Here is a 23,750-nt window from a genome sequence, read left to right as displayed (position 1 = left end):
TACTCCTTTCACTGTTTGTCCTTGTCTCTCTTCTGGTTTTGGAAGTTGATTAGCTCAGTTAGATGACTAGAGTGTGGTCCAGGATAAAGTTAACAGTGTAGGTTCAAACCCTGTTTTGTCTATATTTCTTGAAGGTCCTGCCTCCTCCCCATTCCTGACACTTGGTACCCCTCCAGCTATATTTGATCTATTGTTTCTCTCTAATGGAGGAAGATACTCGTGATCCTTTGTGGTGTGGCTAACTACATCCCCTCTATTCTCTCACCATATATGTAGTCTTATTCTTGTCTCTCCAGTTGCGTAATCAATCTCTCTGTTCTCTTATATACCTTCACCTGGATATCTCCCAGATTGCTGATTGTAGTTAAATGAGCTTTTGGTCATTAACTGGCTGTCACATGATGTTTTCATGCAGACAATCATGGCACATGGAGTATACCTCTCCAACGATGAGCTGAAAGTCTTCCAAAAAAAAGGAGCAGCCATTTCACACTGTCCAAATTCAAACATCTCGTAAGTATACAACCACAGTAATCTGGGCCAGATATATTCCTGTTGTAAATCTTAGCATTGTGGTCCCTTAAGCACAAAATCCAGGACAAACCTTCTAGTGCGGACTAAAGGGAGTGCTACAATGTCTGAGGTGCCACTTGCTGGTGGGACATTAAACCAAATCACTTCAGACCCTTCAGATGGCCAGCATTCTGAAGAAAGCTAGGGGAGTTCCTAGTGTGTCCTGGCCAACCTGAACAAACAGAATCTCTGGTCATCATCACATTGCTGTCTTTGAAAGCTTATTGTGCGTAAACTGGCTGCTGAGTTTGCTACATTACAGCAGTGATTACAGCTGTTCAAGAAGGACTTGCTTGGCTGTAAAGCAGTTCAGGTTGTCCTGTGGTAATGAATGGTGCACAAGAAATGCAAAATTTTGCTTCTAGTGGAAGAACATTGGAATTGGCAAGGCTGAATCCCAGCTTTCTCTGGCTGTGTCCTATGACCCCCCTGTCTCATGGATACATGGAGATTTGGTAGAGAGGGTCCTCTCAGACCAGAACTTCACAATGGTTGCTTTGTGCGGGATCGTAGAAGCTTGATCCCACCTCTCCCATTTCCTGATGATTAGAAATTCCAATTAGGGATGCAGGTCTAGAATTTCAAAGATTTTAAATTTTGGCAATTTTTTTGGCTGCCTTTTTACACAGAATTCCATCAGAAACAGGTAATTTGTCCAAGACAGGAATTAATGCTCCACACTAACCTTCTCCGGCACTCCCTCTCGTCACCTTATCTCACTTACTCAGCACATCTTCCTATTCCTCTCACCTCAGATTTTTGCCTCAGTTCCCCTTAAAGGCATCTCAAGTACTCACCTCAATTACTCCCAACGGAAGTGAGTTCCACATTCTCAAGACTTTCAAAGGAAAGAAGTTTCTTTTGAATTCCCTACTGTTTTTATTGGACAAGAGTTGGATGTACCATTGTGATAAAAGCCAGAAGAACTGTATATCCCGGAAATCAGAAAGAAAAATAGAAGTTGCTGGAAAAGCTCAACAGGTCTGGCAGCATCTGTGGAGAAAAATCAAAGTTAACACTTCAGGCTGAGGGATGCTTCCTTAGAACTCAGTTGATGTGAAGATTACATTCAAGTCTATGCATTATAAAACCCAGTGTGGAAGCTGAACTTGTTCATCAAGGATATGGAGACATTAGTCCTCTTTCTTTTTATCTTTTAGACTTGGCAGTGGCTTATTTGATGTCCGAAATGCTTTGCATCACCAAGTGAAAATAGGACTAGGAACTGGTATGTAAAAGATCTTGTGCTTTTTAAATATTGTTGCTTCTTAATAAGAATGTATTTGAGATATGAAGATACCAGACTTGAAATGTTAACTATTTCCCCCTCTCCACAGATGCTGCCAAACTTGCAGCATTTCTGCAGCACTTTCTGTGTTTGTCCCAGATTTCCAGCATCTACAGTATTTGACATTTATTAGGTTGAGATATTCCACTTTGGCAATTTCCACTTTTGGATTTTTCACGTTGGTTCTGGTCAACCATTGCCTTGGGGCTCCAAGTATCCTACTACACACTGGCCCAGAATTCCACTGGAACCCTCTCATCCCTCCCTACCATCCCTGTCTTCTTCACTAACTTCTGCAAAGAAAATACAAGGAAACGTCATGAACATCTCCACCATTATGCAGGTCTTTATGGATTGGTAATTAATGAAACCACTTTTTCCTTCCTCCATATTGTATTTTGCCACAAATTACTACCAACAAAATATACTTAACTGCAGATTTTGAAAATTGATTGCAGACTCAAACTTCTCTCTCCCTCTGTCTTCCTTCCTCCCTCCCTCTCTCAGCATCTCTCCCTCTCTTTGTCCCCCCACTTCTTCCCTCACTCCCTCCCACACTCTCTCTTCCCATTCCCTCTCTCTTCCTCCCTCCTTCACTGTCTCTCTGCTTTCTTCCCCTCTCTTGCCCTTCCTCCCTCCCGACCTCCTTAGATCTCCATCTCCTTCCATATCTCCCTCTCTCTTTCTCCCTCTCCCTCTTCCTTTCTCATTCACATTTTTAAAAAATTCTTTTTTTTAATTTCAAAAATAAACTTTATTCATGAAATTATTTGGATCTCTATACAATTTCTCATGCCATTCTTGTGCACACATTACATTGCTTTACATACAGACATTAAAATTTATTTTTCCTATATACAAGTCTGTACATTTACTATCCAGCTCTTCTGCTGAGGCGCCAACAGAGCCCACAGCCCTGTTCTTCTTAGGCAGGCAGATGTTACATGGTGGTCTTTCTCCACCGTGCCTTGGCGGCAGCTGCCCCAAGCTTCAGCGCGTCCCTCAACACGTAGTCCTGGACCTTGGAATGTGACAGTCTGCAACACTCAGTCAGGGTCAACTCCTTCAGTTGGTTTTGGACCGCCCAAAGAGTGGTCATTTTTGGGATGAGGGCATCGCTGGCCAAGCCAGCATTTATTGCCCATCCCTAATAGCCCAGAGTCAACCACATTACTGTGGGTCTTGGATTACATGTAGGCCAGACCAGGTAAGGATGGCAGATTCCTTCGCTAAAGGACATTAGTGAGCCAGATGAGTTTTTCCCAACAATTGACAATGGATTCACAATCACAATTAGGACCTTACTCCCAGATTTTACTGAATTCAAATTACACAACTGCCATGGCAGGATTTGAACGTTGGTTCCCAGAACATTTCTGGGTCTCTGGATTAACAGTCCAGCAATAATACCACAAGGCCATTACTGCCCCTTCCAGGTTGTCCCCACTGAGTGCCATCTGCACCAATCATTCAGCTCTTAGTTTCACTCAACCTGGATGCACAGACACAGCAGGAAATCTGATTCCATGCTGTGGACAGGGGATCACCACTTGCACCAAACCAACTGCCAACCAATGGGCTTTGGGAACTGAGGTAGAGGGAGGGAGGTTTCCGCAACCGGTGCTATCTTTGTCTCACCAGCAGCAGCCAGTTACTGAACTGAAAGTAAATGGTCCTGTGGCTGCAATCACTGACCCTGCATCTCTACTTCCTTTCCCCTTCCCCCCGGCCAGGCACTGTCTCTGAAAGTGTACCCGGACACTGTTGGCCACATGTTTCAGGCCTCTCCACCAGTCCCTCCAACATCTACCCTCACTCCCTGGGGCTGTCAACCTACTCCCCCATCACCCCTTCCAGAGCTGGCCTGGTCCTAGTGCCACTCCCCTGTCGCCTAGTATTCATTGACGGTGTTGGTGACTGAGGGTAAGTCAGTTAGGTGAGTGGCTCAGTGAGGTTGAGTGATTAAATGATTGAGGGTGTTGACTGAGTGAGTGAGCGTGACAGGCTGTGAGAATGAGTGGGTACGTTTGAACCAGGCACCCAGTCTCAAGTCCACAAGTTACCTGCAAAATCACAACAAAATCAAGTTTACCTGGTACGTCATGACTGGGTCAAAGCTGAGATCTGCTGGTATATTGGTGCACAAAGTTACCTATAGTTAGATATGCCAGTTCTTCTGGTATCACAGCAGATAGCAATTACTCTGGTTAGAGGGAAAATCAACCTAGTTGCAGTTTTCTAACAGTTTTAATTGATCTTCCCTGCCTGGAGGCTCCTTAAATAGATCTCAAGTGTCAGAGAGCAGGAATTTAGAGATTGTTCTAGTACATATCCTTGCCTCTCTGGGCTGCTGTGAGTGATTCTGATCAAGAAAGGAAATACAATTTTGTCTTGGGACCTTCTATCAGAGCCAATGTTTGTCTGCTCACCCCCAGATGACTGTATCTGGGTAGGAGAAGTGGGGGGGGGGGGATGTTAAGGTAGGATAAAGGAGCATTGGGAGTGCAAGAAGCATAAACAGTCATTAGCCTCAGTGCAGACAGGGTGTTGGAGGTGGATGACTGAGGTTTATCTTCCAGCTATAATCAAAAGGCTGAGACAACGAGAAGGTAGCACTTAGACATAATAAAACATCCAATGTCGTTAACAGGAGTTCAGGTGGGAGAAAAAGTTTAGCCTCTTCATTCAAATTTATTTAATGGCCTCAGGGCAAGCTCCCAAACCTCCATCAGGTATTCAGAGGAAAGAAAGAAAGGAGAGATGAGAGAACGACAGGTAGCTGGAATGGGGGAATGAGCGAATGAAGGAAGAGAAGGGTGAGCTTATATTTCTATGGCACCTTTCAAGACATTCCAAAGCACACCTTGGAAATGGATCCTAGTGATACATAACTTTGCCCCTTCCATGTTTGAGGGAAGTCCACACATGGTTGAGTATTTGCAATCGGGTACATGTTGTCTCCCATTGGGAGTATGTATTGGTAACTGGAGAATGACAGTGATGACACTTCCAGGAACATGTCCAACCAGTGTTTGCAACCAGGGAGGGGGTGGTGTCGAAAAGTGAAGTAGGGAGATAGCAGGACAAATCCCATATCCAGTTGCCTGTCTCACCTACCAAGATCACCCACCACCTTGGTACATGTTGGTTTTTGGTGGAAATATAAAAGATATCCTCTCATGTAGTCACTGAGCTATTTTTACAGGTCTATGCTAACTATTATTAATATCTGTTTTAGATGTTTCAGGTGGTTACTCTCCGTCTGTACTTAATGCCATGCGAGCTGCAATTGATGTGACCAAAATTCTGGGCTTTCAATCTTCCAATTATGAAAGGCTTACATACCAGGAAATATTTAGGCTCGCTACTCTTGGTGGCAGTCAAGGTAAGAAACTGTCACTAAACTTCATAAAACTTTATTTTTAATTTAGCAAAATACATAATAATTACAGTGGAATTATTCAGTGGCACTAACAGGCTATTCAACCCGATTGGTCTATACTAATATTTGCACTTACTTCCTCCCACCCTACTTGATCACAGCTATTAAGCATATCTTTGGCTTCCCTTTCCTTTTGCATGCTTATCTACTCTTCCCTTCAATGTGCCTGCACTATTCACCTCAACCACTCCCTGTGATAGCAAGTTTAAATTTCTCACCATTTCCTGGGTATAGAATCTTCTCCTGAATTTGATATGTTGGTATCTACCTTATTTTATACCTTGTGGTCTTGTATACCTAATAAGTAAGAATGCCCATATGTCTACCGTTAAAACTCCTTACTATTTTGAAGACCTCTATTGGATCATACCTGAGCCTTCACTTTGTATTTATTCCTTGCGTTTCAAGCTAAGAGGCAAGGAATGCTGAAATATTGAGTGCAAAGTTTGAGAGCAGGGTTAATCATTGTATGGCTTTCATTGTGTGATAGTATACTAATTCATTTACCTTTGATCTCCAGAATTGATTGAGTGACCTCCAATAGTGTAGGTTTGCATAATAAGTACTCATTGAGCAGAACATTGATGGCATGGTGGCTCAGTGGTTAGCACTGCTGCCTCATAGTGCCAGGGACCCAGGTTTGATTCTACCCTCAGGCGACTGTCTGTGTAGAGTTTGCACATTCTTCCCGTCTCTGTAGGGGTTTCCTCTGGGTGCTCTGGTTTCCTCCCACAGTCCAAAGATGTGCAGGCTAGGCGGATTGGCTGTGGGAAATTGCCCAAAATGACTAGGAATGTGTCGTTTTGGTGGATTAGCCATGGGAAATGTGGTGTTACAGGGAAAGGGTAGAGAGGGTGAGTCTAGGTGAGATGCTCTTCAGAGAGTCAGTGTGGACTTGTTGGGCCAAATGGCCTGTTTCCACACTGTAGGTATCCTATGATCCATGAGAACAAGCACTGCAAGTAACAACAATTACACAATAGCCAGGCCTTCCAGACATCCTTTGTGTTCGTGAAAATCACTGCTGCATCCTCACATAATATGACTGCTCTTTTTCCACAAAACAAGCAAATTCTCGGTGTCCTATCACTCCTGCTCTGGCTGTTTTTTTCCTCTCATCTGATGGATAACACTCTTTCACCACCAAATTCAGGAACCTTTTGTCAGGCAATCCAGGGACGACACAACCTCAGAATGAAGGACAATCAGATGGAACTGAGATACAGAGAAATTTATTTACTCAGGTGGTAGTGAATCTTTGGAGACCTTTACACCAGATGGATGGTTCAGCTCAATCGTTGAGAATGTTCAAGACAGAGATTGATAGACTTTTAAATATTGAGGATGACAAGGACTATAGGAAGCACGTGGAAAAAAGGCATTGAGATAAATGATTGACCATGACCTAGGTGAATGGCATAGCAGGCTTAACAGACACAAGACTGACTGCCTTTGACATCAAGGCTGCATTTGACCAATTGTAGCATCAAGGAGTCCTAGCAAAACTGGAATCAATGGGTATCAGGAGGCAAACTCTCCTCTGGTTGTTGTCATATCTGGCACATAGGAAGATGGTTGTGGTTGTTCGAGGTCAGTCATCTCAGATCCAGGACATCTCTTCAGGAGTTCCTCAGGGTAGTGTCCTGGACCCAACTATCTTCAGCTGCTTCATCAATGACTTTCCCTCCACCATAAGGGCAGATTGCACAATGTTCAGCACCATTCAGGATTCCTCAGATACCGAAGTAATGCATGCCCAAAAGCAGCAAGGCCTGGACAATATCCAGGCTTGGGCTGTAGAGTAGCAAGTACTATTCCCACTGCATAAGTGTCAAGCAATGACCATCTCTATTGAGACAATCTAACCATCACCTCTTTATATTCAATGGCATTACCATCACTGAATCCCCTACTGTCAACCTCCTGGGTAACCATTAACCAAAAACTGAACTGGACTAGCCATGTACATACAGTGAGGTTGTAATACATTTAGATTGTACCGCAAAAACAAGTCAGAGGCTATGAATACTGCAGTGAGTAACTCACCTTCTGACTCTCCAAAGTCTGTCTACTATCTAAAAGCACAAGTGAAGCGTGTGATGCCAGGATGGATGCAGCTCCAACAATATTCAAGAAGCTTGACACCATCCAAGATAAAGCAGCCCGCTTGATTGGCACAACATCCACAGTTGCAGTGCTGTGTACTATCTATGAGATGCACTGCAGATAAATTACCAAAGCTGCTTAGATAGCTCCTTTCAAACCCATGACCACTACCATCCAGAGGGACAAGGGCAGCACATACTTGAGAATATGATCACCTGCAAGTTCCCCTCCAAGCCTCTCACCATTTTGACTTGGAAATATATTATTGCACCTTCACTGTTGCTGGGTCAAAATTCTGGAATTCCTTCCCGAAGAGCATTGTGGGTCTACCTACAGCACATGAACTGCATCGATTCATGAAGGCAGCTCAACAACATCTTCTCAAAGGTAATCAGCAATCACAATAAATGTTGGCCCTGTCAGTTGCAGCCACATCTCGTGACTGAATAAAAACCTCAAGGAGCCAAACAGCCTGTTCCTACTTTTGTATTCTATGTTCTGAGCCTCAGAAATGAAAACATTTTGGGATTGCAGAGCAGCCAATGTACCCCGTATTTTGAACATTATGTCATCTAATGATTGAATTATAGAACAGTATAGAACAGAATGAGGTTATTTAGCAGACTGAGTCTGTGCCAGCCCTCTCAAAGAATAATCTAATTAGTTACACCCCTTTCCTATATTCCGATAATTTTTCTTTCTCAAACTATTTATCCATTTTACTTTTTGGAATTTTTTTACTGAATCTGCATCCATCACTCATGGATATCCAGTCCCTCTACACCTCCATCCGCCAAGACCAGGGACTCCAAGCCCTCCGTTTCTTCCTCTCCCGACGTCCCCAACAGTACCCTTCCACCGACACTCTCATTCGTTTGGCCGAACTGGTCCTTACCCTTAACAATTTCTCCTTCGAATCCTCCCACTTCGTCCAGACCAAAGGGGTAGCCATGGGCCCCAGCTATGCCTGTCTCTTTGTTGACTACGTAGAACAGTCCATCTTCCGTAATTACACCAGCACCACTCCCCACCTCTTCCTCTGCTACATTGATGACTGCATTGGCGCCACCTCGTGTTTCCACGAGGAGGTTCAGCAATTCCTTAACTTCACCAACACATTCCACCCTGACCTTAAATTTACCTGGACCATCTCTGACAACTCCCTTCCCTTCATGGACCTCTCCACCTCCATTAATGACGACCGACTTGACACCGACATTTTTTACAGACCCACCGACTCCCACAGCTACCTGGATTACACCTCTTCCCACCCTACCTCCTGTAAAAATGCCATCCCGTGTTCCCAACTCCTCTGCCTCTGCCATATCTGCTCCCAGGAGGACCAGTTCCACCACAAAACACACCAGATGGCCTCCTTTAGGGACCGCAATTTCCCTTCCCATGTGGTTAAAGTTGCCCTCCAACGCATCTCGTCCACATCCTGCACCGCCGCCCTCAGACCCCACCCCTCCAACCGTAACAAGAACAGAACGTCCCTGGTGCTCACCTTCCACCCTACCAACCTTCGCATAAACCAAATCATCTGCCGACATTTCCGCCACCTCCAAACAGACCCCGCTACCAGGGATATATTTCCCTCCCCACCCCTTTCCGCCTTCCGCAAAGACCGTTCTCTCCATGACTACCTGGTCAAGTCCACGCCCCCCTACAACCCACCCTCCCATCCTGGCACCTTCCCCTGCCACTGCAGGAATTGCAAAACCTGCATCCACACCTCCTCCCTCACCTCCATCCAAGGCCCTAAAGCAGCCTTCCACATCCATCAAAGTTTTAACTGCATATCCACCAATATCATTTATTGTATCCTTTGCTCCCGATGCGGTCTCCTCTACATTGGGGAGACTGGATGCCTCCTAGCAGAGTGCTTTAGGGAACATCTCCGGGACACCCGCACCAATCAACCAAACCGCCCCGTGGCCCAACATTTCAACTCCCCCTCCCACTCTGCCGAGGACATGGAGGTCCTGTGCCTCCTTCACCGCCACTCCCTCACCACCGGACGCCTGGAGGAAGAACGCCTCATCTTCTGCCTCGGAACACTTCAACCCCAGGGCATCAATGTGGACTTCAACAGTTTCCTCATTTCCCCTTCCCCCACCTCACCCCAATTCCAAACTTCTAGCTCAGCACTGTCCCCATGACTTGTCCTACCTGCCTATCTTCTTTTCCACCTATCCACTCCCCACTCCCCCGACATATCACCTTCTTCCCCTCCCCCACTCACCTATTGTACTCTATGCTACTTTCTCCCCACCCCTACCCTCCTCTCATTTATCTCTCCACCCTTCAGGCACTCTGACTGTATTCCTGATGAAGGGTTTTTGCCTGAAACGTTGATTTTACTGCTCCTCGGATGCTGCCTGAACTGCCATGCTTTTCCAGAACCACTCTAATCTAGACTCTGGTTTCTAGCATCTGCAGTCATTGTTTTTACCTAATCCATCACTCATCCTCATTCCTAACCATTCATTGCATAAAAAATGCGATTTTCTCTCCATTTTATCTTTGGTTCCTTTTCCAATCACTTTAAATCTGTGTCTTTTAATTATCAACTCTTTAGCTATTATAAATGGTTTCTCTTTATTAACATTGTCAAAACATTTGATTTTAATCAAAGCTCCTCTTCATTTCTTACACTGTGAGGCGCACAATCCCAATTTGTCCAGACTGTCCATGTAACTGTTAACTCCTTTTGTGAGTCAAGTGAATAAAAGATTAAGAGTGTGAATGAAGAATTGCTTTGTCTTTTGCAGCTTTGGGCCTTGATAACGTGACTGGTAACTTTGAGGTAGGGAAGGACTTCGACGCAATCCTTGTCAACACCAATGTCCCAAATAGTCCATTTGATGTATTCACTGATGACACACAGGAGGTAATTATATGATGCATTAATTTCAAAACACAGATGAGAAAGAATACTTTCAGTATCTTAATTACTCTGAAAACTCACTGAGATTCTTCCTTCTAATTTTCAAGGATATTTTCCAGAAGTTCTTGAACTTAGGTGAGTTCAGAATGTTATTGCAATTATTACATAAATCCTCAGCAACTTCACAAATATTCCAGATATTGATCAAATGTTGGTGTTCTAGTATGCTACACTTTGAAGTAATCCCTCTACATAGAGATAATCTTCTAATCTAGAATTTATTTGATTAAGGAGAACTAAGCATGAATCTTGCTAAAAAGAGACGTTCCCGAAACATTAATTCTTGCACTCATCAGAACAAACACAAGAATGGCAAATTTCAAACAATCACACTAATTTACAGGAGCAAAGGGTGAAGTTTGGCAACAGATTTGCCAAGGCCAATGGAGAAAAAAAAAGGGGTAGTAAAAGTAAAGATATACCTCATGCTTTTGGGTAATTAAGAAAAGGCTTGACCGTATTCCTTTTGATTGTGGAGAACAAGTTCCTACATATGATGAGATATATCCCTTCTAGCAAGCAAGAATAAGCCATTTAATGAAAAATGATTTGGCAACAGGTCTCAATTTTCTGTAATATTCAAGTTTCATATTACTAAGCGACTATTTATGTACAAGGACCAAACTGATCGTGGGATACCCCATGGGTTGTAGATGTGATACGTTGCTTATTTTAGTTTTTAATTGTCAATGAGAAGCTAATTCTTCTTGAATCACTAAGGTAATTTTTAAGATAATACAATCAGTCCACAATCTTGGGCATGGATTTCACACAGAAGTAAATACAGAATTCCAAAGGTCTACACGACCCAGAAGTCTCCAATACCAACATGGCCAGGCTTTAGGACACAAAATGGAATTTTAGAAGATAGAACATTGAACATAGAACAATACAGCGCAGAACAGGCCCTTTGGTCCTCAATGTTGCGCCAACCTGTGAACTAATCTAAGCCCATCCCCCTACACTATCCCACCATCATCCATGGGCTTATCTAAGGATTGTTTAAATCTCCTTAATGTGGCCGAGTTAACTACATTGGTAGGCAGGGCATTCCATGTCCTTACCACTCTCTGAGTAAAGAACTTACCTCTGACATCTGTCTTAAATCTATCACCCCTTAATTTGTACATATGGCCCCTCGTACAAGCTGACGTCATCATCCTAGGAAAAAGATTTTCACTGTCTATCCTATATAATCCTCTGATTATCTTGTATGTCTATCAAATCCCCTCTTAGCCTTTTTCTTTCCAATGAGAACAGACCCAAGTCTCTCAGCCTTTCCTCATAAGACCTTCCCTCCAGACCAGGCAACATCCTGGTAAATTTCCTCTGCACCTTTTCCCATGCTTCCACATCTTTGGAAGATGGGGCAACCAGAACTGCACACTATACTCCAAGTGTGGCCGCACAGGCGTTTTGTATAGTTACAGCATGACATTATGGCTCTGGAACTCAATCCCTCTACCAATGAAACCTAACACACCGTATGCCTTCTTAACAGCACTATCAATCTGGGTGGCAACTTTCAGGAATCTATGTACATGGACTCCAAGATCCCTCTGCACATCCACACTACCAAGAATCTTTGCACTGATGCAGTACTCTGCCTTCCTGTTATTCCTCCCAAAGTGCATTACCTCACATTTAGCTGCATTGAACTCCATTTGCCACCTCTCAGCCCAATTCTGCAGTTTATCCAAGTCCCCCTACAACCTGCAACATCCTTCCACACTGACCACCACTCCACTGACTTTAGTGCCATCTGTAAATTTACTAACCCATCCACCTATGCCTGCATCGAAGTCACTTATAAAATGACAAACAGCAGTGGTCCCAAAACAGATCCTTGTGCCACACCACTAGTAACCGGACTCCAGGCTGAATATTTTCCATCAACCACCACTCGTTGCCTTCTTCCAGAAAGCCAGTTTCTAATCCAAACTGCTAAATCGCCCTCAATCCCATGCCTCTGCATTTTCTCCAACAGACTACCATGTGGAACCTTATCAAAGGCTTTACTGCAGTCCATGTACACCACACCAACTGCCCTACCCTCATCCACATGCTTGGTCACTTTCTCAAAAAAACTCAATGAGGTTTGTGAGACATGACCTGCCCTTGATGAATCCATGTTGACGATCTGCAACAAATTGTTGCTTGCTAGATGGTTATAAATCCTATCTCTTATAATCCTTTCTAAAATTTTTCCTACAACAGATGTAAGGCTCACTGGTCTATAATTACCTGGGTCATCTCCACTGCCCTTCTTGAACAAGAGCACAACATTTGCAATCCTCCAGTCCTCTGTTACTAAACCTGTAGACAATGACAACTCAAAGATCAAAGCCAAAGGCTTCAACACCTCCTCCCTAGCTTCCCAGAGAATCCTCAGATAAATCCCATCTGGCCCAGGGGACTTGTCTACTTTCACTCCTTCTAACACCTCCTCCTTACTAACCTCAATCCTTTCTAGTCTAATATCTCGTATCTCATTCTTCTCCTCTACAATATTCTCCTTTTCCTGAGTGAAAACCGATAAGAAATCTTTGTTTAGCACCTCTCCGGACTCCACAGGGTCCACACACAACTTCCCACTTCTATCTTTGACTGGCCCTATTCCTATCCAGTCATCCTTTTATTCCTCACATTCCTATAGAAAGCTTTAGGTTTATCCTTTATTCTACCTGCTAAAGACTGCTCAGGTCCCCTCCTTGCTCTTCTTAACTCTCTCTTTAAATCCTTTCTAACTAATCTGTAACTCATTGCCTCATCTGAACCATCGCATCTCATCGTCACATAAACCTCCTTCTTCCGCTTAACAAGAGATGCAATTCCTGTAGTAAACTACGGTTCCCTATCCTTATCACTTCCGCCCTGCCTGACAGGGACATACCTATCAAGGTCACACAATATCTATTCCTTAAACCAGCTCCACATTTCGATTGTCCCCATCCCCTGCATTTTGCTACCCCATTCTATGCATCCTAAGTCTTGCCTAATCGTATCATAACTGGCCTTGCCCCACCGATAATTCTTGCTAATTTTCTTCTGGTATTTTGAGAAAAGAGCTGCCATTGGGGGAGGAGTAAAATTGGCAATGCACTAGGAATCAGAATAAAGTAGCTCAAAGTTTTTCATTCCAGAGATAGGGAAGAGGTAAGAACATGGAAAATTTTGAAACAAGGATGAAGATGTTAAAATTGAAGCATGGCTGATCCAGGAGCAAGCCCAGATCTTTCAGCTGATTTGTGATATTTGAAAGAGACTTAGTATGATTGAGGGTATGTAGCAGTGGATGGTTTGGATGAATCGTGGACTAATCATGATAGGTTGAGGCCATTCAGCCCATTACATTCATGTGGACACTAACATTATGGAGATTGGGAGATGATGGAAATCTAAGTAAACACAATCCTAGCATTTGACAATTGTTATGATGGTATCAGTGAGAATCAGGGGCATCAGTAAGTCAGGAGTTGTATTAAGGAAAGAGCATTTATTTTGCAAGTTTACAATTGCATTTAATTCATTTAATATTTCTGTCCTTTTAGGAGATGACCGGAACATGGTAGAAGTATATGTGGCTGGCAAGAAAGTGGTGCCTTTCCCAAACGCCTAGAATAATAATGCTGCCTAAATCTAGGCAGATATACAGTTACTGCATAATATTTTTAATCATAGCAAACATCGATTATAAAAGGCTTATCATTGCTGCTTACTATGTTATGATTTTTGTTTCATCAGCTGCTTTTTTTATAATTAGGCTAGGGCTTTATATGGTAAATCCCATCACTTGACATTAGTGTAGGATACCTTGTAGTGATTGATACATCTGCAGTTTGATTTTTGAGAGTCAGTGAATTTATTTGTGTTGTTATCCATTTACTTGTAAAATCCACCCATGTGTTTCTCAAGAGTTACTTTTCCCTCTTTGACACTTGATCTGGGTTTCTCTGGACATAACCATGCCCATAGGCACCATCCTATATTACTTCACGAAACCAAGCACTAGGCGGCATTTGAGACACATCATTCCTGGACGAAGCCATTTCCCAGGACAGACACATATTCCAGTCAAGGTTAACAGAAAGGGAATCAATCATAAGAGGAGTTTGACTTCCCTCATCCAGGGCAGTTGAGTGACATTGACCTGGGTATCATGAGCGACTTGGAACAGGTGAAGAAAGCACGAACATTCATACAGCGACGCAGCATAGAAGAAGCCATTTGGGCTATCAGACTGTGCTGACTCTGTGAAAAAGCTGTCCAATTAGTTCCAGTTTCCTCATCCCTTCCTGATATTTCCCATTCCAGCATTTCTTCAATTTCCCTTCATAAGTTATTGTTGATTCTGTTTCCACTGCCCTTTCAAGCAGCATATTGCAGGTCGTATACAAATCCCTGTGTGAACAAAATTCTCCTCGTCGCCTCTCTGGATATTTTTGTTGGTTTAACATTATGTCCTCTGGTTATCAAAATCCTTTCAGTGGAAACAATTTCTCCTTATTTTCCCTATTAGCCTTGATGTCTTCGAATACTGCCAATAAATCTTCACTTGCTCCTCTCTGCATTGGAGAGAGGAATCCAGGATTGTCTAATCTTTCCACGCAACTGAAGTCGCTCCTTCCTGGTCCCATTGTAGTAAATTTGCATCAGTTCCAAGGCTAAGCCCAGATTCAGACACAACACTTCCTCTGAGATCTAACCAACAATTTATATTTAAATACTATCTCTATTTCCATCGTCCATGTTTCTGTTTATGAGAAAATTACAGATGGAATGAAAATGTCAGTGGTTAGCTAATGGCTTTTTGTGGGGCAATGGGCTGTATGGCTATATTCCTATGCCACAGAAACTATAAGAACCCAGTACAGAAAGGGAAACTGTGCAAATAAGAATTAACAGTGCCCTGTCCAGGTTAGATAAGCCAAGGTTAGGTCAGATACTAGTACTTCCTCATTATAGTATTAGCATCATTGCTATGCTGCAACACATAGTTTAGGGAGTTGGGAAGACACTAGGAAATGTATTGAGCTTTGTTTGGCTACTGGCAATAAATACACCCTCAGATAATCAGCTTTTGAATATAGTTAACACGTAACATATAATGGCAAAAGTTGTGTATGTGGATGATTACAAAAAAAGTAATAATATCGTACTTTTTTTAAACAATGTGAAAAATTGCTCCTGTGCACAATTCTGATAGAAGGTTTTGGAGTCAATGAATAGATGAGTAATTTATACTTACATATGCATGCATGCTAGATACTCCAGATTGTGCCCAATCTGTAGGTTTTTTTTATTCATTCATAGGATGTGGGTATTATTGGCCAGGCCAGCATTCATTGCCTATCCCTAATTGCCCAGTTGAGAGTCAATAACATTGTTGTGGGTCTGGAGTCACATGTAGGCCAGATCAGGTAAGAAACACAGTTTCCTTCCCTAAACAACATTAGTGAACCAGATGGGTTTTTCCTAATAATTGACAATGGATTCATGGCCATCATTAGACTTTTAATTCCAGATTTGTATTGAATTCAAATTCCACCATCTGCCATGATGGGATTTGAACCCAGGGCCCCAGTACCTTACCTGAGTCTCCAGATTACTAGTTTAGCAATAACAGTATTACCTCCCCTTAAATCTTGTAATAATGGGTATTCTATTTTTTATTTAGTGCAGAACTTCAGATGATTTATATACTATCCTGTGTCAAATAAATATGCAGTATTTCATAACAATTTACAAATATAAATTGCTATCTAAATAAATATCACTATATTTTGCTCTGAAAGATATCTGACTATATAAATAAATTGCAACCTTGTTAACATATTCAGTGATGAATTATTGACTGAGGCCTCAAAACTAAACCTGTTTTCAATCCAATCATATTTTTGTTGTTGTGATTTTCCGTGTGTTTCTCATACAAAGAATAAGAGTTGATTGTGCATCACCAGAACTCAACATTATTTGGCCAGGTGATTCTCAAGAAGACTTTTAAATAATGACAGGGTCTGAGAGAGTAGACATTGACAATGTGTTTTCAGTTGTATAGGAGTAAAAAACCAAAGGTCATAAATCTAAGATGGTTGTAGCATATTGCACTTCACTCAGGGAATCCAGGTTGCTGTGGCAACATGCGCTTTTACACAGATACCATAGTCTCGAGCTAGTGATGGTAGAGGCATCCTTTCCATTATAAACCTGGGCAGGAACCTCCCTGTTCTCACTATCTGCGCTTGACACACTTTGCAAAGTTTTGCAGGTTGATCCTCAACTTGTTTGACCATGTTATGAACACATCTGGTCATTGAGACTTGGAGTAGGACTCAAACCCAGAACGTTTGACTCAAAGGCTGAAACACTTTCACACAATCACTGTAAATGTAAGATAATGCTATAAATCCAATTAGGAATTCAAGAAAAATGTCTTTATCTAGAGAATGTTGAGAATGTAGAATGGTTTATCACAGGGAGAGGTTCAGTTGAATAATACAGAAGCATTTAAGGAGAAGCTAGGTGGACGGCATGGTGGTTAGCACTGTTGCCTCACAGCGCCAGAGACCCGGGTTCAATTCCTGCCTCAGGCGTCTCTCTGTGTGGACTTTGTATATTCTCCCCGTGTCTGTGTGGGTTTCCTCCAGGTGCTCCAGTTTCCTCCCACAATCCAAAAATGTGCAGGTTAGGTGAATTGGCCATGCTAAATTGCCCGTAGTGTTAGGTGAAGGGGTAAATGTAGGGGAATGGGTCTGGGTAGGTTGCTCTACGGTGGGTCGGTGTGGACTTGTTGGGCCGAAGGGTCTGTTTCCACACTGTAAGTAATCTAATCTAACAACATGGGGGGCAATGTAATGGAAATTTGTGTTGATTGGATAAGTTGAAGAAGGGTTTAGGCAAGACTTCAAAGGGAGCACTAATACCAGGGTAGATCAATATGAGTATAAGTATCTGATTGAATGAAATAACCATCCCAAACAGCCAGTTTTCAATTATTTTTGGAATTTACATTTCAAATGTTAAATTGCAATGCCAATCAATTATTTGTATTAATGGAGGGAATGTACATTTCTGCTTTTGTCTCCTCATGACAATTTCCAGCAAACAAAGGTCAAAGTCCTTTTCTGCATAGGCGTGTTGGAATCTAACCTTTGTGTTCAAAACATTGTAAACCATATAGCACTTAATAATTGCACTACATAAGCATTTAATTTCATGTTTCACTTTCAGATTTAGTTCTACAGTTTTAGAAGAAATTAGCTGAACAAGCTGTAATTGTTTCCCTTCTGAGAGTTCTCAAGTTATGTGAAAGAGATCTTCAAACTCAAGTTAGACTGTGACATCTTATTCCCAACATCTGCACCAATCTGTTATTTTTTGATCACCTTGTATCACGATGATCTAAGTGATCACCCTGCTTATTATCTACAAGTCATGTTCCTTTAGTGGAATAAAATAGCTTTTCTCATATACAACAATGATGCAGTTGTGGACCATGAAGTGCAATTCAACATTTATTTAAATTTCCTTGCGCGAATATTCCAATGAGTGCAAGTTTTGTACTTTGTATATCTGATCCATTTTCTCCCTCACTTCTATAAAGGTACTTTCATTTCAGGATGTCCTAATGGCAGTAACAATTTCTTACCTACAACAGTCCTCCCCACTGTCAATCTGTATGTATGGGCCAGCTCCACAGTGAAAAATCCCAAATTGCTTTTCAGTCAATGAAATACCTTGGAGGTGTAGTCACTCTTCCAATATGGCAGCCATTCTACACGGCTGGTTCCCACAAGTAGCAGTATGATAAAAGTTGCACCATTTGTTGTTTGAGAGGTAAGTCTTGTACCAGGGAAAACTCCCCTGTTCTTTATTTAATCTTTTGATCTTTAATCCACCAGAGAAGGTGTTAGGCTAACATCTTGTCTGTATGATGGCACATCTGACAGTGAAACAGCCCCTCAGTTGTTTACTGGGAGTATTGGCCTGGATTTTCATTGTGCTTAGAATTCTGGAATGAAACTTGAACCCACAGTCTTCTGATTCCTAACAAAGCAACCAACTAATTTAGTTATGTTTGAGATTTGCTAATTACTTCACATATGGGAATTATTAATGAACCAGCATCCAGAAAATATAATTTACCAGCACTTAAGAACAACCAGCAACCATGACAGAAACAAGCAATCAAATCTTTCAAGGATAGTAACATGTATTCATATTGGAACATCGGAACAGAAATAGTCCATTCAGATTATTGAGTCTGTCCCACTATTCAATGCAATCATGGCTAATTGAACACTTCTTTGCTCAGACTTTTGAGTACAGGAGTTGAGAAGTCATGTTGAGGTTGTACAGGCTGTTGGTGAATACGCTGCTGGAATACTATGTGCAGTTCCTTGTTGTAGGAAGGATATTATTAAACTGGAGAGGGTTTAGAAAAGGTTTACCAGGATGTTGGCAGGAATGGAAGACGTGAGTTATAAGCTGAGGCTGAATAGCCTCGCACTTTTGTCAGTGGAGCATATGAGGTTGAAGAGTGACCTTATAGAAGCTTATAAAATCATGAGGGGCATAGATAAAGTGAATAGCAAAGATTTTTTCACTAAGGTGGGGAGCTCAAAACTGGGGGGGGGGCATATTTTTAAAGTGAGAGGAGAAAGATTTAAAAAGGACATGAGAGGCAAATCTTTTAGAGAGAGAGTGGTTCATGTGTGAATGATCTACCAGAGGAAGTGGTAGAGGCAAGTACAGTTAGAATATTTAAAGACGTTTGGATAAGTACACAAACAGGAAAGGTTTGGAGGGATATGGACCAAATGCAGGCAGGTGGGCCGAGCTTAGTTTGGGAAATTTGGTCGGCATGGACTAGTTGGACTGAAAAGTCTGTTTCCATGCTGTATGACTCTATGATTCTATGACTTTTTACCCAAACCATCCCCATAACCCTGAATGCCACCATTATTCTGAAATCTATCAATCTTGATCTTAAACATACTCAAAAACTGAGCTTCTACAGCCCTCTCAAGTAGAGAACTCAAAAATGTTCACAACCCGCTGAGTAAAACAATTATTCCTCATCTTAGACTTAAGTGACATTCCCCTTATTTTTAAATTTTGTCCCTAGTTCTAGAGTCCTCAACCAGGAGAAGCATTTTAGCCATATCTACCCTGACTATCCCTTTAAGTATTTTGTAATTTTCAATGAGGTCACCTCCCATTCTTTGAAGTTCTAAACAATTCAGACCCAGTTTACCCAATTGCTCTTCATAAGATTGTTTCATTATGCTTGAAACAAATCTGGTGAACATTAGTCATAGTCCATCTACGGCAAAGATATCTTTCCTGAGATAAGGAGACCAAAATTGCATACAGTATTACGATTTGGAAATGCTGGTATACAGTATTACAAGTGCAATCTAACCAAGTTCCTGTACAACTAAACCAAGACTTCACTAATTCTGCTCTCAAATCCTCTTTTGTTAAAGGCTAAGGTCCCATTATCCTTCTAAATAGCTTGGTCCACCTGCACGTCAGTGAATTATTGATAAGGGCACCCAGATTCCTTTGTACATCTGCACGTTCTAACCTCTTACTATATAAGAAACAGTCTGCATACCTGGTTCTCCTACCAAAGTGAAAAACCTCATATTTTCCCAATTTATATTTTATCTGCTATGTTCTTGCCCATTCATTAAGCTTGTCCAAATCCTCCTGAAGCCATTCTACATCTTCCTCACAATACAGATTCCCATTTAGCTTAGTATCATCTCCAAATTTGGAAATGTTCACCTCGAAATCATTGATAGATATTGTGAACAATTAGGGCTCAAGTGCAGCACCCCACTAGTCACAGCCTACCAAAGTGAGAAATACCCATGTATACTTATTCTCTGTTTTTTGTCTGGTAGCCAATCATTAATCCAAGCTAATGTATTCCCTCCCAGCCCATGGGCATTAGCTTTTATAACAAACCTCCTGTGGAAGCCTTTGTCCACAGCCTTCTGCAAATCTAAGAATATAATCACCTTTATCACTTTGTCAGTAACATCTTCAAACACCCCGTGATGTTTGTGAAACATGATTTCCCAATTGCAAGTCTGTCCTGACTATGCCCAAACATATCATTATCATCTTTATCCCAATCTTTACAATAGATACTAGCTGTTTCTCTATTCCCGATGTTAATAGATCTGTAGTTTCCTCTTTTCTCTCTCACTCCCCTCTTAATTAGTGGGGCAATATTTGCCACCTTCCAATCTCCAGGCTTTATAGAATTTTGGAAGCTGAGGACCAACATATTGATTACCTTTAGGGCCACCTCTTTCATCAACTTTCAGCCCTATTAATTTCTCCAGTACAACTGTCTTACTAATGCTAATTTCCTTCATCTCCTCATTCTCCCTAGTTCTGGAAGGTTTCTTATAAGAATAAAACATCAAAATATTTTCACTTCTCTGCCATTTCTCTATTCCACATTACAAATTATTCTGGCTCTGTCTATAACACATTGATTTTAGCCAAATGTTTCCTTTGTATCTGCCTGAAGTAGCTTTGAGAGTCTGTTTTTATGCTTTTTGCCATTTATGGTCCGTTCTCCTTTTCCTTATCAATTTCTCGTTTCGCCTTTCCTGTATTCTAAAACCTCCTTGTTGTCAGAATTACTTCTATTTATGCCAATTTTATACACTTTTTTCATTTAATATTATACATTCCTGAACTTCCTTTGTCAGCCATGGTTTTTTGATCGATTTTGAGTTTTTGCATCTTGAAGGAAGGTATAGTTGCTGTCAGTTGTGTAATAGCTCTTTAACTCCTTTTTACAGTTATGCCTTTTAATCTATTTTCCCACTCCATCTCAGTCACAATAGCACCTTTAATAAACTATCCCTAAGTGCTTCACAGGACCATAACCGCCCAAACATGGCTAGCAGAGAAAGGTAATAGAGGACCTTAATCAAAGAGGTGTGTTTTAATGAGGATCTTAAAGGGGGAAAGAAAGGTGAAGAAAAACAGAACTCTAGGAGGATCAGATGCTGTCATTCGATGGATCCATGGCTGGTAACGGGGAGGTAAATGAATAGAAAATGTACAAATGCCAGAGTCAAAGGGTCAAGAGTTCTTGGGCAGGTTGTAGCTGATTAGAATTTTATCATCAGCCTACTCTAATTAAAATGTATAAAACAAGACATAATTACATCAGAGGGACATAAGTTAAACAGAAGATAATGACATTGTTTGAACTATTTCTCAAATCAATCTCTTTTCTAGGGCAAAGTCTGACAATAAAACCATTTATTTTCTAAATCATGATATACAATCAAACAGAAAGAAACATCAAAAATTCTTCCCCATTATTACAACTCCCACCTCTTACAGGAAATTTAAGAGGTTGCATAGCAAAATGAGCACATAATGCTAATCAGCTCTGTAGCTTAGGGATGAAACATATTCAGACATAGCTGGTTTGTGCACATGGGTCTTGTGCAATGTATAATGGTATTACAAAAACATGTTGAAACTTATTCAAAAATATCATTAATTTCCTAGAAGGGAAAAAATGTAAAGAAGATAGCACAGAAGCATAAGAAAATTATTGAGTTAAAAAATGACAAATATAATAAAAAAGAAAAGTTGAAGGTAAGTAATAGTTTCATTGGTAATAGCTTATCTTTCAGATTAGTGTAATTAATTTTCATAACCTTAACCATAAGGTGCTTTGATAGAATAAAGAAGAAGTAATTATTTCCATTACCAAAGAGTAAGCAGAGAACTCAGATTTAGAACAATTGATAAAAGAACCATTCAAAGGGTTTTTATTTTTCAAAATAGCAAGTTTTAATGAGTGTATTGTCTGAGAGATTAATGGGAGCAGATTTGATTGTAAATTTGGAAGATGATTTTCCTGAATGCTTGAATGGGAAACAAAAATGACAGCATTCAATGGAAAAATGAGACAGGGTGGGACCAACTAGATCACTCCTAAAAGAGTCGTGTCAATGCACTGTCTGGGGTGTAGCCAAATTTATAGACGACACAAAAATAGGTGGAAAGGCAGGTAGCAAGAGAGATGCAAACAGTTTACAGAGAGATATTGATAAGTTTAGCAAGTGGGCAAAAAGTTGGTCAATGGAGAAATGTGAAAAAACATGTGGGATATAGGTAAAGTAGTGTTACTTCTGTGATCATAATTACTTATGCAAGGTAAATGCACTCACACCAGTGTATAATTGTTTCAACCAAGAGCTCAGTCAACAAGAATGAAAACTATGTGAAGGGAATATATAATTGTTTTTGTATTAGCAAAAACGTGCATACAAGAATGAAACATGCCTGCAAACAATGGTAGATGTTGCAGATAAATAGATAAGGTGCTGTGAGGATGTAGGTTAAAGCCAGATATGCTTGTACAAATGGTAGTTATAAGCATCTGTTTCCCACTTCTGCAAAAACAAAAAAAAAAGCCCCAATTAAAAGGTCATAAGGATCAATATGGTTGACGAATGGGAGGAAATGTCACAAGTAAGGGAAACAGATGGCGGTGAAGGAGGATGTATCTAACAATGGGCCACAGCAGGATGTGGTGAAATGGCCGAGTAAAACTTGCACTTTGTTATGCACAAGGCCAGGTAAGACAAGAGATAAACAATAGTCATGGGCACTTGGTACACTCTGTGTGTCTATTTTAGGCACCACGCTTGCAAGCGTATAATAAACATACTGATTGCTTCAGATCTTGTCTCGGACTGAAATTATTGAAGTGAGTAAGCTATGTTTCTCACAAACAGAATATTATTTAAATGGAGAAAAATCACGGAAATCTGCAACACAAAGAGACTTGTGGTTCTTATACATGAAACATAAAAAGCTAGCACACAGTTGCATCAGGTAATCAGGAAGGCTCATGGAATGCTGGCCCTTATTTCAAGGGGGGGTTGGAGTATAAAAGTAGGGATGTCTTACTGCAACTGCACAAGATGCTGATGAGATGACATCTGGTCAGCAGTAAATGCCAACTGACGAGCACCAAACTACACTCATCCCCCCTTGTTTGAGGCAAGTTATCATTTGACTGGAGGCAGTACAGAGAAGGTTCATGAGGATGATCCCCAGAATGGAGGGACTGTCTTATTAGCAAAGGTGAAGTAGGTTGGGACTCTACTCACTGGAGTGTAGAAGAATGAAACATAATAGGATTCTTCAGCAGCTTGACAGGGTGATGGTCCCCCAGATGAGAGAGTCTAGGATCAGAGGGCATAGGCTCAGAATAAAATGATGCCATTTTAAGACTGAAATGAGGAGGCATGTCTTCTCTTCGAGAGTTATGAATCTTTGGAAATCCTTCGAGAGCTTTGGGTGAAGTGTTCCTGTGTACATTTCAGGGTGGGATA

General features: G+C 41.3%; 1 protein-coding gene across 1 annotated transcript in view; it reads left to right on the top strand.

Moving 5' to 3' along the window:
- The window catches only part of gda (guanine deaminase), a 53,355-nt gene extending 37,183 nt beyond the window's left edge, over window positions 1-16,172 (top strand). Inside the window, exons 9-14 of the mRNA XM_072592041.1 lie at window positions 416-513; window positions 1,734-1,801; window positions 5,100-5,246; window positions 10,184-10,302; window positions 10,407-10,434; window positions 13,911-16,172. Of these exons, the coding sequence (XP_072448142.1) occupies window positions 416-513; window positions 1,734-1,801; window positions 5,100-5,246; window positions 10,184-10,302; window positions 10,407-10,434; window positions 13,911-13,978 (528 nt within the window). The 3' untranslated portion in view covers window positions 13,979-16,172. The remainder of the gene's footprint in view (window positions 1-415; window positions 514-1,733; window positions 1,802-5,099; window positions 5,247-10,183; window positions 10,303-10,406; window positions 10,435-13,910) is intronic.
- The last annotated feature ends 7,578 nt before the right edge of the window (window positions 16,173-23,750 follow it).

Source organism: Chiloscyllium punctatum, chromosome 2 (assembly GCF_047496795.1).
Source record: "Chiloscyllium punctatum isolate Juve2018m chromosome 2, sChiPun1.3, whole genome shotgun sequence".
NCBI classification, from domain to species: domain Eukaryota; kingdom Metazoa; phylum Chordata; class Chondrichthyes; order Orectolobiformes; family Hemiscylliidae; genus Chiloscyllium; species Chiloscyllium punctatum.
The sequence above is the reverse complement of the archived record's forward strand: the minus strand, read 5'-3'. Positions and strand labels throughout refer to the sequence as shown.